We start from the raw sequence: 16,424 nt of genomic DNA, 5'->3' as shown, positions 1-16,424 counted from the left end.
CTCTAATTCACTTGTGAGCAGTGAAGAATTAAATACACATTCGTTTGATAGAAGGTTCCCTTTTGGCAGAAGTGGTAGTCTTATGGAACACAGAAAAAGGAATAAACTACAAACACTGAATAGCTTTAAACTGAGTTCATCAGAGTCTAAAAAGTTCTTGCACCGAGTTACTACATTTAGTACAGTTAGTACAAGGATCTCTGTACTGATGAGGTTTCTTATGAAGACTTCTTTTTCTCATCTGATTTGAATGAAGTCCAGCTACGAGGTCTGAAATAGTTCCAGAATCCTGAAGTTTCTTATAAAGAGTCTTTTAGAGGTATAGGCTCAACTGATAGGAGTTTCTGGAAGCTACATACTATTTACGAGAAAGGCAGAAAAAAGTCTTTTACAGAAAATTATGCTTTAATAAAGAAAAAGTTTAAACTAGCTGAACATACAGAAAGCATGCCATTAAATTGTATGTCTGATGGTGGAAAAGCTGATATTGCAGTTCTAGATTAAATTTTGAGAACAGACTGCCTCAGTATGCCCATGCCCATCCTACAGAACCAGCATGAATTACTGTACTCACACTCCTGGTAGGTCTATACATAGAGACAGAAGAAAAGAATACCACACTACATTAGAAATACTTGTGCAACTAAATGCAAAATGTCATTCTCAATGGAAAAATGCTTGAGAACTACACCAAAAGAAAAAAATGCTGCAGTCCAGACTTTTACTTAAAAATAAATGAGTGTGTAGGAGCTGGAAGAACACACATTTGTATTCTCATATATTGCAAACATAAAGTCATCAGGACGTAAGGAAATTGGCCTACAAAATGCAACAAAACTTGAGTTGCTTTCTTCCTATAATGCTTGGCATTCTGTAAGCTTTATGCTGCTATTCAGGCTGAAAGAGCTGGGTCTGTCCAGCCCAGAGACGGGAAGGCTTTTGGGAAACTTGATCTCTGCCTTTCAATATCTAAAGGGGTTTATAAGAACTAAGGTGACAGACTCTTTGGCAGGGTCTGCCCTGGGGTCATTCAAGGTCAGACTGGACTAGGCTCTGAGCATTCTGATCTAGCTGTAGGTGTCCCTGTTCAGTGCAGGGGAGTTGGACTACATGACCTTTAAAGGTCCCTTCCAACTCACATAATTCCGTCATTCTGTTCAAGACTTGTTTAAGGTAACAAGTTCTTCATACTTTTAATGTTACGATACTCTTGTAAACTGTCTACAAGTAACCATTAAGCATAGCATTCCCTGTTAAAATTATTCTAATTTCACAATTTAAAATTGCTGTTAAAGGCACAAAATCTCTAATGGGAAAAAAAAAAACCCAGCAATTTCTAACTTTTGCTATAATGAAGATTGAATTAGACATTTGAGGGCACATAGAATCATAGAATATTCTGAGTTGGAATGGTCCCTTGAAGATTGAATCCATCTCCTTACTTCAAACAAGGCAGCTGAATGATGTGCAAGGTAAACATCTTTCAGATATGGCTTTGTTTATGTAGAGCTAATCTTTGTTTTTAATGACATTTTTAAGAATATTCTTTATACTTGAGCATTCTTAATTCAGTTTAGCATAGATTCTTTCAATGCAAATATATACTAGAATATTAATTCTTGAGAACTCAGGAAAATTCTAGAATGATACTGTGAGAAACACTCAGTTCCGATAATTTTCCATCAGGCAAAGATCTCAGTGAAGCAGCGAAGTTTTTATTCATTATTGCAATAGCAGGCATGTACTCCCTTGTGGCAAAGGAGAAAACGTGCTTGATCAGTGAAACACTTGTCATTATATATATATATTTTTTTCTCCCATCATGGGTAGTCACTTTCATGTTCCCCTATTGGCTAGGTACTCTAGGCTTCCAGCTTGTGCAACACATCCAGTTTTCCATATGAGGTCTAGTACCAACCTATTGTTTTTAGGATCATTTTGTACATTTCTATGGATACAGGACGGCAATATTTCTTGAAGCTGTTATACCTGTTTTATTCTGTGCCAGACTTCCTTACCCTGCTCTCTATTTTTCCTTCTCTTACTACTTATGAAGGCCATGTTTAAGAAGAAATTCATATCAGAAGATATCTAAAGGTTACATGGCCCCAATTCCTGATTTATGATATCTATTATGCTGTGCTAGCAAGCATAAATGTAATCATACGTTTAATTTTACATTTATTTAGCAGTCTTCCCCTTGTGTATTCCTTCACAAAAGCTCACGTTATGCACATTTGATCATAGTGGGTATTGCTCAAGCCTTCTGGATTTATTTCTTATCCTGGCCAGGATGTCCTAGTCTCCGCAATATTCCGCTGCTCAGCATCTTTCTTGTGAAAAACAGCTTGTGCATCAATTATAACCTATGCATCCATTTTGTAAGAATGTTATAAGTTCAATAAGGGCCTATGCTTTGCTGTTGGAAGTATCTACTGTAAAACCACAAAAAACTTTCACAAAGCATCAATACATTATATACAATTTATTATTTAAAGGGCAGAACAGTTTTGGTTTCACGCTTATGAAATCATTCACTGGAAATATTAAAGAGTAACTGTGCATATATCAGTGGGAATTGAGCTGACCTGCTCTTTTGGGTTCTTTACATCAGTGTGCATCACTATACGATGTTTAACAAACAAACAATAAATAGATGCAGGTTTACACTGTATAAGTGTACACCCACAAGTGTATGAACCCACTGAATGTGCTTTATGTCTCATGACAGTGTACTGAAAGGTGATCCTTAGTTGCTGCATTTCCTAATGTCGAAGAGCAGTGTTTTCTCATTAAACAATTTTTTAAAAAAGGAGGAAGGAGAAAACGTATACCACTTTAAAACTTAGCTATGTCAGTTAATTTGAGAGTTAATTCTAAATGATGAATTCTAGTGATGAAATTGAGATCAACATTCTAGCATATTACACTTTTATTTCCTCACTGGACAACTTGTTTAAGCTCACAGATTTTGTAGGAGAGGATTAAGGAGGGGTATTCAGCAAACAAAAGTTAGCAGATACTTTTCTTTTCAATCCTTTCTGGTTACAAGCTGACCTGAAAATAGAAGAGATCAATTATAAAAACTGAGTTGTATTTTCACTATTAATGGAAGTTTTGTGGAAGAAAATTAAAATTGTGTTTTAAATTTCTTACTGTGACACTGTAAAATGTAATCCAGAATATTTATTAAATACAGGTTTAATATGTTCTGATGTTTGTTTTCCGATATTTATTTTCCTTGAGTCATTTCATGTCCATGTTAATTAGTAAATAAATAGTAGATTGCTTTGTTTTTTGTATGTTTTACATGGTTTTAAAACTGGTAAATAGCATATTCGTTTTAAAAGCTGAGGAATTATTTTCACTCATTACATATGTAATGATTAGGAGTGATAAAATGCTCACTGTAAGATTGACTTCATATCTGTATATATTTAAATATCAAGCATTTTTCTTGACCAGTTTTTAAGTTAGTGGCACTCCTACACACTGTCTTTAATGACAAGATGTAATATTTGATAAGCATTCTCTTTACAGACGGCTTTTACTCTTTGATTTTAAAGTCGAAATTTAACTGCTGGGTTTTGCATGTCAGCGCCTAGATTTTTAGCAATTACAAGATGAGCAAATGTTGGCTTCTCTCTATCATGAGTGTAAGTTTATGGGTATACAATAATGCTGTCACGAAGGTTGGCAATCTGTGTCATTAGCAGAGTCTTGGAATTTCCTAGTCATTCGTATCCGACCCATAGCCTGCAGGCCACATGACAGCTAGAAATGTGGCCCCACAAGACTGTAAACTGTTACCATTATCATGTGATTTTAGCAGTATTTTTCATGAATCTACTGTGTGTAGCTTGAGTACAGGCTGTGTAGGCAGCAACAGAATGCTATGAGGAGAGGGCACCATGCACTGCTAACTCTGCCTGTCACACCCACCACTGCGCTCAGTTGAGTCAAAACCAGCATTCATTACATATTACATGTGTGCCGTGGCAGGTAAAACACCATGATTGCAGATAGTATTTCAACCTGCCTGTGTGTGTGTGCCTATGAAGACGCCAATTTTTTCTCATTAAGCAGACATGTAAGTTTTCTTATGTAGTTAATAAGCTTGAGCTTGTCTTATTGTGTATAATAATTTCATAAGTTAGTAAGTTAACATGTTTTGCTAAAATAAGGTCAAATATCCCACTAGTTTTATATTGCCCTTTTTTAATGTTTTAATAAAAAATATTTTTTAAAAATGTGGCCCAGGCAGACCATGAAGTTGGACACCCATATTATACATCGATTTACCTTGAAGTACATTCAAAATTTCAAAATAGAGTGATGAGTTAAGGATTATTTTGATGTTGAATTTATAAGTCTGATGACACTTGCCATAGAAGTACAGAATAGCAGATGTGATGTAACTTAATTGCAGTGACACTTAAGATATTCATAAAGGAGAACACTATAGATAAAGCTTATAATAAATGTATGTGATTTGACTGAACAAAAACTACCCCATAGTTTCTAACCATTACTTGCTTTTTACTCAAAATACCAAATGGATTTTTGAAGATAATATTCTGGTTCAAAACTTCTCACTGGTGATAAATGATTGTGAATAATGAGAAACTTAAATTGTAAATTAAAGCCACTCTATTTTGTTGTAATAATCAAGAGACCTCTCAGTTATGAGGGTGTTGATACCAGCCACCGAGAAACGTTCTAGGATTTAGAAGACCTAATCACACAGTGCCATGAGTTTGCTGAGTGTTTGGATTAAATCTGTGGATAATAGTACAATTGCTTCAAACAGTTCTCTCAACCGCATCATAAATGCCCTAGGAAAAGCTACTAAAGCTGAAAACCTTACTTTTGACTGAGCAACTGTAATAGTGAGCAGAAACATGGGCAGTGGACAGTGAAGCTTTAGCCCTACAGGATGGAAAAGCTACAAAGCACTTGAGAAGTCCTGGTAGTTAGGAGAGGGGAAGTAGGAACTTCTTTTCCTAAATAATAACCCTTACTTATGTATTGTGCAGGGTCCTTGAGTTGATAATTAGAACAGATTAGAACTTTTCCTGCTGTCTTGTAAATGCAGAGAATAAAAGAGAATGAAGCCAAACTGGAAAGAGGACCAAGCATCACTGGATCTTTAATCCAAGTCTTTAGATTTAAATCTAAGAGGGACAAGATTTAAGGTTCTTGAGCATCCAGGTCAAGAGAGTCAAAAGGAATATTTGAGCACTTCTCACTGCCCTGTCCCCCTCTCAGAAAGAAAGAAAACAAGATGTTAGTGTATTGTCATTTTATAGTGAATGAAATGACTGGAAAGTCTGCTGGAATTTGACAGACTGATACCTTGTTTTTAACAAGTTTTAACTCTGTGTACTTCTGCTTGGGGTGAAGCAATGGAGTCAATGATCTCCTGATGTTTTTTGTGGCCCAATATCTTTTATTTAAGATTGAAAATAAGTGTTTAGTAATAGCTTTCTAAACTCACATTTCCCAAATGATGACATTTATTTTTCTTAACTTCTTTTTATTGTGTGGCAATATCTTTTGTCCTCTTGCCATCAGTCTTGCTGTATGATTGAATATGATGGACCTTAATGCAATACCAAATACATAGGTCACTTCAAATGTAACACCTTCTATTTATTTCCATTGAATACAATAGGCAGTTAAACTTTTAAATATGGGTAATATTGAAGTAATGACAAGAGTATTTGTGATTAGTTGAATTTAGGCCACTTCAATCACTATTTATTAAACTTTCTTTAAATGATGTCATGTGTTTCTTTTAAATGAAAAATTAATGAATGTACTAACATGGACACAATTGAATTAAATTTAGGAACAACAACCTACCTCAATCTTCAATAATTAAAACTTCATCAAAAGACAAATCAAAGCTTTTTTGTCTTTTGCAAGCAAGTTAATTCCTCAAATGAATGCAGAAGTTTAGCATTTAGAAACAAAGTTGACAAATATATACCAATTCAAAAAATAAGTGATGAGAAATACTGCTTTTTTGTCTTATATTAGAGTACATTCTCATGGATGGTGCCTTTTTCTATATAATAGGACCTATACACTTGCATGTGCTATCAATCCTTGCCTGGTAACAGCTTGCTTGATTCGTTTACAAACTGTTGTTTGAAAACATGTTTTGGACCCTCAGGTCATTTCAGATAAAAACAGTGTGTTTTGAAAGCACTCATGTTTCAATAAGAAATATATAAATATAGCACCAGTGCTTCAAACTCTGAAATACTTCTTTGTGTATACATAGAAATTGCAAAGTTTGAAACAGAAAGCTGTGCTGCTCATTCTCTATTAATATGGGGTGCTCAAAATACTAGAAATCACAATTAGTTTTAAAATTAGTTTATTTAGAAGATGAGAAACTGAAGGATAAAGTCAAGTGCTCGTGTGTCTTTTTTCTTTCCATGACTGAAACAATGGAAAAATAACTGATGCAAATTTTTAAGTTAGACTTTTTAAAATTGTACTGATCTCTATAAAGTGTGGCAGTCTCATTTCAAGTTTCTAAATTTGTAATATTCTTGGTTTCTAGGTGATGAAAATCACGTGTCAGAGTATGATGGCTCTTGCAAAGTTTTTAAGGAGCAAAAAAATAAGCGCAACGGGAATGTAAGAAAAGCTAGAAGACTCCAGAAGGTCAGTTTAACTGGAAATATTGTTAAGTTCTTTTTGAAGAATCACTGAGTGCCTTTGTACCTACAAACAGAATATGCATGCTTTATTCCTGTTTAAAAAACAAAACAAAACAGTTCTAAACCTTGCTTTCTTTGAAATATTATGTGAAAGGTGTTCAAAAACAATACATATAACCACTGTACTCAGCTTTCTGAAAACTTGCGGTGGCACTCGTGTCACTGCATTTTTTTCTTGTATACGTATAGTAGATCATTCACCATGGCTATTTCTGAAGAATAAATATTCCGTATTTCTTCTTATATTCTTTTATTTAATCATATATTTAGCTAAATTTATGATTTGAGCTCAGTTTGGATAGGAGCAAATGAAGTGAGATGACAGGGTCAGCACTGGATCTTAAGGTCACTTTGTCTTGTGAAAGTTTTGTTACAGTTAAATGTAAAACTGATCAGCAAGAAAATAAATAGTAGCTCTTTTCATCAGTACTATAGTAGCAAGGCATACAATTAAAATGAATGCTGAATTGTTTAAAAAATGGGAAGTCCTAAGGCATTGAAGGATGTAACGACATGAAACAAATTAGGCAGATATTTCATTGTTTGCTGTAGGTGGAGTTTTAAAGAATTTGATCAATTTTTTTTTTTTAATCCTCTTACTCTGAAGTTCTGAGCAGATGCAGTTACCAGACTATTCAGCCTTTTAAGCATTTTGAAGATAGAGTAATATTTTCCATGGCCCAGTCATCTGCTCTTGTTCAAAATTTCAGTTTGACATCCTGCCTGTGTCTTATTGCTTGTTACTTTTTAAATTGAGCTGTGGATGCCCATGCTCATTGCAGGGGAGTTCGACTAGATGACCTTTAATGGTCCCTTCCAACTCAAATGATTGATTCTATGATTCTGTGAAAGTATTCACCTTCTTCTTCTAAATACATATAGTCATACTAGTTGTAAAACTAATAAGAATTATACAGAACATATAAATCAACTTCACTCTAGATCTGTGTCCTACGATAAACATTTTAAGAACGCTTCCTCATTAAGCTGAAACACCTCTCCAGAAAAGTTTCATTTCCTGTAACAGAAATCTTATGCAAGCTGCTAAATATATATCCATAAACAGTCAATGGCCATAAGGCTGTCTGTGGGAATGATGCTTGAAGATTTGTCACATTTATTGACACTCATTCTCTCTTCTGCATAGTTGCACTACAAGAGCATAGCATCGTAGTGCTAGTTTTGATTTTGTTTTCTTAATGAAAGATCCCAACATAACTATCACACAATAAAGAAGAACAAAAGGCAGTAAAGTTATTTTTTTTTGTTGTTACCCTATTTCCTACCTGTTTTACTTGAATACTGTTTACAGAGGTGCAATTGTCTGGACCTTTTCTTTCAATAAAATTTATATTAATTGCAGAGTATATGCCATTTTGTGCTGGATTGTTCTAGATTGTGCTAGATTGTTCTAGAGATTATAATTCTAATGTCCTGGGAGCCATTGTAAAATGTGTTTTTTTACATTCACTAGTTAGCTGTAAGTCTCTTAATTTGGGAAGCAATGTATAAATTGTTTTTTCATAGAAACAGTTTGCAACCTAATGTCTCGAAGAACGCTCTGCGTATTTGCTGCATTTAATTTCTCGGCAATGTTCAACCTGAAACTTTTACTGTTAGCAGTATTATATGAACTCATTCACTACAGTGAATGAATGTCAGTAGGCATTTGAAGTTTCCTGTGTAAGTTTAGCAACTGTAGGAAATATGACTAGGCATAAATCTTCCATTATTTAGTTTCATGGTTAATTTAATTTGCCTTTTGTAGTTTCTTTACTATAAATCAAAATCTATGCATCTGTTTGCTTCAAAATCTCACACAAGTTGAAATTCTTCTGCTTTGTCTTTTGACAGAAGTCAAAATCAAGAATGTCTTTGTTTAGCTGCTTCTTTGTCACACTGTTAGATTGCATTCAAATTTCATTTTCTATCTGTACCATTAATATAGACTTACTTGTTTTGCTCTTTAACGTGGAAGACTTCTAAACGTAACTATTCAAATTATCAGGTTGAAAACTTAAGAAAAGCTCTAAAGGCAGAGCTCTTTTAATGGCAACCCCAGACATGTTGGGGGAGGATAATAAATACTTTCAGGAATCTTTAAGGGAACAAGTTTTTTCTTAAAAATAAACAAACAAACAAAAAAACCCCACAACAAACAGTAACGAGTTTTCATGTGTTGTATGTGTTGTTTACATTGAAGTCTCTAAAGATAGATTCAAAAATACATTTTAAAAAATGATCTATATGTAGTTCCTGTAAAACTTCCTCATTTTGGGACCAGTCATTGAGCACAGCTCCAAATTCTTCTCACGCTCAGTTGATCAAGATAGGTACTCTGATCTAATGCCTATGAATGTCAGCAGGTAGCTTCCCTGGTCTAGAAATGTCAGTCAATGATACTGGGTTGCAGGGGTAGAACCAAACCTTTACACACTGCAGTGTGATTTTTAAAGATTTCATTAAATGAAATACATAATCAAGGGAAAATTATTAAGTATTTTGATGGATAATTAAAATCATATTTTGCCAGAGAAGACAGTATGGACTTAATAGAATATATCTGCAAATATCTGCAAAGAGTGATCTATAAGTAAAACTAAAATGGGTATCAGCAAGGTTAGTATGAGATGACTAGAATTGCTGAAAAAGTATTCACAGTGAAAATTTGAAAACCAGAGTTTCAAAATACTGCCATGGTGACTTAGTACTTACTGATAAGTGCTCAAACTTTTCTTTCCAGGAGATAGCTCAGTAAAGAGTGCCTTTAAATCCCATATTTTGAGGAAGTTTTGTACGTCTTGTTTATATCTTTAATCTCATCAGTATTTTTACTGAACCTTTGCAAGGCAGTTCTGATTCTAGACTTTGTCCACTGAGTAACATTGACCCCCCCACTGATCTCCCACTTTTAGATGAGGGCTTCCAGAGCAAAAGCTAAATTCGTGGCACTGGCTGCTGAACCCTATAGTGAGTGCTTTGTGCTGTATCCTGATGGCAACTTCTTGGTTAAAACCTTGTGAGGGTGCTGGTGTTCCTTCTATGAAAATCTGTAGGTGAACCTGGCTGATGATTCTCCGTATGATGGGTTTCATGCTAGCTTTTTTGGACTACCTGCTGAAGTGTGATGATCTACTTCTTAATTTGAAAATATAATCTTTTTAAGTCAGTACCTTTCTATGTCAAGAGATACAACTTCCTCTCAACTCAAGTTTAGAGTGTTTCCTGCTTCCACGGGCACACTTACGGCTACTGTTCACACTCATAGGTTTACTGTTTAGAAAACTGGAAGCGTACCAAAACAATGATATAGGTCATAGTTAACTTTCCAATTTGGCAACTAGGAAATTGTTCTAGAGTTTTCCATACAGAAAAATAGATATAATGTAAGGTTTTCTTCTTTCTGAGAAGAAAATCCTAGTATCCCAACCTCTGTGATGTACATCTATGCCATCTCCATACTTTTACTTTGAAGTCTATGGCATTCTTGAATTTGATGGTCGAAGGGAGGCTTAGGTGCAAGAAACAAATTCAACTTTTTCTGTCTCTGTGAAATCTGTCCGTTGTTGAAGAAATGAATATGATATATGGATTCTTTTTGTCTTGTTTAAAACGTGTTAGCTGTCATGGATGCACATAGAAAACAGAAAATGTCAGTTAGTTGTAAAGTGTGTCAGCATTAGGCTGAAAAGTCTGAAGCTGTTGATCATCCTTAATCTTGCCAACAGAAGTTCTAGGGTTCTTTGCCATTGAGGGAAACCTGATTCCCAGACGTGTTATTTTGTTTTATTTTTCTCTTGTAATAGCTTACATTGTGTGTGTTGTGTTGTTTTTTTTTTAACCTACTTCATAGTAGTTCTGATTTGGTTAATGCTGGTACATTTTTCACATCTCATTAGCAGCAAAGCAGTGGTCGTGTTTTCAGTCAGGAAATTACAACTGTAACTCAATTTGCAGCCAGAGAAAACTGGAAAAATGTCATTATCAAGAACTCATAAGTGGAGTAAGGCCAGCCAGAAAGTAAATTATAGCTTTGAATATTCACTGTTTAAAACTGCTGAATAGAAATCATTCACTACAATTACCAGTTATTCACAGCTGTGAGACACAATTATATTAATAGAATAAATTAGCATAATTTATAGATTATTTCTAAAAACAGCTTTAAAGTTTTCTATCCTCTCCTTAAAACTTTCCAAAAAAAAAAAAAAAAAAAAAACCAGCAGTGAAATTAACCTAATTCTTGATTATTCACATGCTGCATCTGGCTCTTTTTTGGCTCCTGTACTAGTCAGAGTGAAGAATGTGACACCTAGAATACAGCTGTTAAGATCAAAAGCATGTACAGGAGTTCTGAATCTATTTCAGAACCATCTGATCAAGCTACGATAGCCAAAGAGTAAAAGGGCTAGAAGAGTACAAAATGGTTGTCATAATGCTCTTGTACTCTCTCTTGCATTATATTTGCATATGAATGCACTTCCCTTTCCATCACATTCAAAAAAAAGTTCTTTATCCCTAGCATACTGGCCAAACTACACAGGGTAAGCATCTTGTTGCGTTCTCAGGTTGAAAGTCTTTTTCTTTCGCCAATCATGGTATACTTTTGATCTTAAGAGTATTCCAAAGCCCATTTCTTTCAGAACTTGTCAAATTAAAGGTGTAAGAGAGCATTCAGACTAAGGAATACACAGTTCAGAAGTGATATATATTCCTTGATGTCCATCCTTGGAAGAAACCAGAGGTCTATGTTCTTGACCCAAGCAATTCTTGATACTTCTTGAAAAGCCGGTTGTACAAAACAGGTCTTTTCTCTTATTTTCCTTCAGCTCCAAGAAGCACCTGCTCAAAGTTAGGAAAAGAAAGAAATACATTTTGAGGTTGGATGCCTCTTCTGTGATGTAGGGCAGTTCACATACAGGAAGTATCATGCTGTGTTTCAAGAACTGAAAAAATTAACAAATACTGCTTTCTTTGAGATATTGAAATTCATGTTATGTATTTCATAGGATGTGGAGAAATCTTGCTGACAGATTCTAAAAAGAAATATTTAATGCAACTGTAGTCTTAAGAAACATATGAAGGAAAGCTTAGGCATGTAAATGTTCTATAGGAGTCTAATACAGCCTTCATTACAGATCTAAAACACAATCCAGAAATAAATGTGCTCTGATTTAGAAAACAGATGTGCAACTCCTCTTGATTCAGAGAAAAAAAAGATCAATTTTAAAAGGTCTTATTCATTTAATACCATTTTTTCAGAGTTGTATTAATAATAATCCTGCTTCAAACGTGCATTAGAATATATAGTGATGTTCACCAGATGTCTGTTTGCTAGTCAGAAAAGAAAATGCTAGCTCAAAAAATATTTTGCAATAAAAGAAAAATGTAAAATAAAACAGACACTAATAGCATTGAAGAAAAATTGCATAGCAAGGGAGGGAAGAAAGCAATTAACTTGAAAAATGTACTACTGAAAATTAAAACAATTTTGCTAAGTTTTCTGTTCAGTAACTGTATGTAAGTGTATTAAAGAGAACTGCTTGGCTAATTGAGGCAATAAAACAAAATGCTGTCTACTTAGAAAATGATGCCTTACTTGCAGGAATATGCAGTTTTGAATGAAGATGAAAAAGTAGTTTGGAAGAAATGAAACTTATTTCAATTTCTACCTACTGTATGCATGTTTCTGCACTCCTGAGTCTCTGAATGGCACTGTGACACTGACAAAACATCAGCCATAACATTCACCTATGCCATCTTGACTGTTGTGTGTTGTAGCACAAAAGCTGCAGTTCAAAAGCAGAGTTTTCAGGGTTATGTCAGGACAGGCTGCAGGTTTCCCAAGTTGAGTGGGTACAGTATTTTCACTTCCCTGAAGATAGGTATTAAGGAACCTGTAATGAACATTTGTTCTCTGAAGCTGAAGAAACAGCTGTAGGATCTCAAGTTGCTCTGGCCTTGGTTTATGTAGTAAGTTTAGCAAAATTAGTAGTCTGATTAGCAGTGTTTTCATTATGTTTATTTATTAAACATTGTGAGAAATTTTTCTGTGCATTCTGAACAGACACATCAGGATCTCACTTTAGAGCTGGTACTACACAAGAACCCCAAGAACCTAGTGCAATTATTTTTTGTGGATTTAATTCCAGACTTCAAGTAAAAGGAGAGCATTATGGTCATGCTGAAGCATGCCTGTGCTGAAGCATACATATTCAATATACTTGAGGTTTTCAACCCAGAAAGATTGGACAGAGAATACATTGCTTCAAAATGATGCTCTGTGTCTTTCCAAGATCCCGTAGAATTATGGATTCTAGGATCCCTTGAAGTTATGTAGATCTAACAAAATGTGTTTGGACATGTAGCTCCACTTGTGATGCCCCATCCCTGGAAGTGTTCAAGGCCAGGCTGGATGGGGCTCTGGGCAGCCTGGTCTAGTATAAAATGTGGAGGTTGGTGGCCCTGCCTGTGGCGAGGGGGTTGGAGATTCATGATCCTTGATTGAGGTCCCTTCCAACCTAAGCCATTCTGTGATTCTGTGATTTCAAGCTTTCCAGGCTAGCAGCATGCTAATAATCAGCATTCCAAAAATACTGAGTAAAACTTATCCTGAAGAAATATTTCAATTTAAAATTTTCATCCTTTTATCATTTGAAGTTTTATTCTGTTCTATAATTGGTTATTTTTTGCTTTTTCATATTCACTAAGTCAAATGAACATTTCAGTTCGAAAGTATTGTATAGCTTACTGTTGATCCTTTACACTTATTTCTTTACACTTACATAATATTGTCTGAACAGTTTTTTATCTTGAGTTTGAAAAAATATTGAATATGCTACATTATTTTGCTTCTCAATAATTAGATAATTTATGGGATTTATGTTCTTTGTATTTCTCCACTTTACCCACAGAATGATATTAGAATCTATATGTTGAATTGCCGTCTTTTTAACTCATCTTGACCATATAATGTTTCTGAATAATGTTCTTTGGAAAAAAGCAATAGTGCAGAAGTGAAAAATAGCACATCTATGTCAGTAGTTTTTAATATCTAGCATATCAATTGTATCTAAATTGTGTTTTATTTGCACAAAGATTGTTCTTATAATGAACATCTACACAGTCATGGTGCAAATTAAAGGATATTAGTCTTCAAATGTAATTCCAAAGAACTGCATTCGTGAATAAGACAAATTGCTTGAACGTTTAAGTGGACAATAGCTCTGTACTGATAAGAGGACAGATGGTGTTGCATCATAGTATGTTCCTCCTTCTGTTCTATGATTCAATACTGTATCTTTCTCAAGTCATTTTTGAACTGAGCTATCAAATGTGGTCTCAATACATTACAGGAAACCAGATTTTAGTATATTGGGGTGAGGTTAGAAATTGAAATAAATATTTTTAATGGAGTGGTATATACCTAGAGAAGTAACTTGAAATTCATATCTTGATTCTTAAGATTAGGAAGAGTTGTTTTGAAATTATTGTAAAAGCCAATTCATCTACTTTTTCTACAAAACTAAAATGCTAACATATACATTCTTATATTTATGTAGTTTCAGGTAATTCTTAGACTTATAGGATTATGTCATGTTGATCATTTTATGCTTTGCTGGTCATGTTGTGTTCAGTTATCTGTTTCTCTGATATTGGTAAATTAATATTCTGTCTTACCTTTGTGCATGGTGGAGGCCTTATGTTTATTACTGATGACAGAAGGATACCTCTTCTGATTTCTATAGTACTAACTCATGAAATAATAATTTAAAATCTGGGTAAGATACTCTTACTTTGCATATAAGATAGAAGATTCTGCTGAGAGGATGCTTTTTAAGGTGTCTCAGTTTTGCTGTTGTATGCATTTCTATAATCTTTGAGTGTACCTTGTTAATTATTACTCAGTCAGCTTTTATTCATTAGGCATGATTTGAGATTGAAATAACGCATATACTTTAAAATAAACTCTTATTTCTTCAGTATCTCAGCCAGATTTTGTCTGAGAAGACAAAATCTTTTTGGAAGAAACTTAAATCATTTTAAATTACAGGCTTTCTTTATGGTAGTTAAGCTGCTTTCTCATCTCAATCTGATCAAGAAAAGAAAGAAGCAGAAAACAAAAAACAAAAAATACCTTTTTTTTTTCCCATGCTAGTCTTGAAATCTGTCACTTTGTTTTAACTGATGAAGAATTCCATTTTTGCTTTCTCCTACTGAATACTTTGATACCAGACATGATGAAGGGGTTTCTTTCCCTCCAAATCCTTAAAGTTTAGTATTTCTAGTATATATGTCAACTAGTACTGCCTCTTTCCAGGATGATACTGTAATTATCAAGTAGTTCAGTCCTGTTAATGATATAGTTAATCATTTAAGCTTTTTCAAAGAAGAAATCTTTTGAGTTTTAATGTTTTCTTGTTTGCTTCATTTTTTTTAGCCAACAAGGACACTAGTCATGACCAGTATGTCTTCTGAGTAAGTATTAAAAAGTGTTAAGTATTTTTACTTTCTCATAATTAAGCTTAACTTAAATTTTGATAATCTTTTCATCTCTATACAAAATGGAATTTGTCTTTGGGCCATATGTTGGAATATTTCATTCTATCACGCTGACTAGAAGTATGCACATACCTGTGTATATCATTACTAACTACACTTTGTAGGAATGTGTATGTGTACGTGTACTGCTATGGTGCAGACTTAAGTAGTAGTTCTGTTGGCCTGTAGGTAAACTCAGCAGGGCTTCAGAGCAATAAAACCAAATTCAATCAAATTTTATTTTTTTTCTCAAGGAACCGTAAGAATTAGAGTTTTCTGTAGTAAATAGTCTAGGGATGGAGTTCTGAACCTAGCTTTTTCCCCATATGTTATAATTGTTTCTATTAGAAACAAATCAAAATGAAAAGCCTTAATGATCTGCAATGCCAGTTTAAAATATTTTCATTCATATCTTCCTTTTTGTTGCTGAAGAAATACCAGTTCTAGGCTTTTCAGCCACTTTGTTTCAAAACATTAGAAGCAGCTGCAACTGCGTGTTTGTGGAAGAGTTAATATTTTTCTGGCAGGCTCTTATCATTCTCTTAAAATTTTTACATCATAAAGACTTCCAAGAAAAACACAATTCCATATTTTATACTGTATTTTCTTACAGTTTTTTTGAATTATTTTTTAGAACTCGAGGTCTTATTTCTACTACCCACAAATCTCTTTCAGCACTAAAGTAATTGAGTCATGACAGTTACATAGTAAGCAATCTGAAACCATACTTAGTGGCTGTCCTCTTAGAAATTCTTTGTAAATGGGTGCCAGTAGCAATTAATCAGTATACTACTATAAAGGTCAGAAATGTAAAACAGTAATAGTATTTTTCTTGTATTTAAATGAATGGTTTCTATTAACACCAAGACTACAAGTGCACTTTGCTAATCACGTCATACAGGATCATTGTGATGGAGGGAAAGATAATAGCTACATTGCAGATAAGGATAGCGGAAAACAGGCTGTGATGTGCCTTAAGGGAGACAACGGATCTTGATAACTGGGGAAAAAATGTTCTTTTGTTGAAAGAGGTCCTTAATAGGTTACTTCTTTTATGTTGATATATGTTGACTTTTCCTATAAACAATTTACTATTTCATGCAAATAAAAATGTCTGTTGATTAAAAAATTGCTTCTCCTCAGAACTTT

At 34.2% G+C, this 16,424-nt stretch overlaps 1 protein-coding gene across 4 annotated transcripts in view; it reads left to right on the top strand.

Moving 5' to 3' along the window:
* Positions 1 to 16,424, top strand: part of MCPH1 (microcephalin 1) — a 121,600-nt gene that overhangs the window by 14,476 nt on the left and 90,700 nt on the right. For all 4 annotated transcript variants that reach the window (XM_025148462.3, XM_040696675.2, NM_001105319.2 and 1 more), the window contains 2 exons: positions 6,575 to 6,678; positions 15,175 to 15,212. In XM_025148462.3, the coding sequence (XP_025004230.3) occupies positions 6,575 to 6,678; positions 15,175 to 15,212 (142 nt within the window). The remainder of the gene's footprint in view (positions 1 to 6,574; positions 6,679 to 15,174; positions 15,213 to 16,424) is intronic.

This window comes from Gallus gallus, chromosome 3 (assembly GCF_016699485.2).
Source record: "Gallus gallus isolate bGalGal1 chromosome 3, bGalGal1.mat.broiler.GRCg7b, whole genome shotgun sequence".
NCBI lineage: Eukaryota > Metazoa > Chordata > Aves > Galliformes > Phasianidae > Gallus > Gallus gallus.
This window is presented reverse-complemented; position numbering and strand designations above follow the sequence as displayed.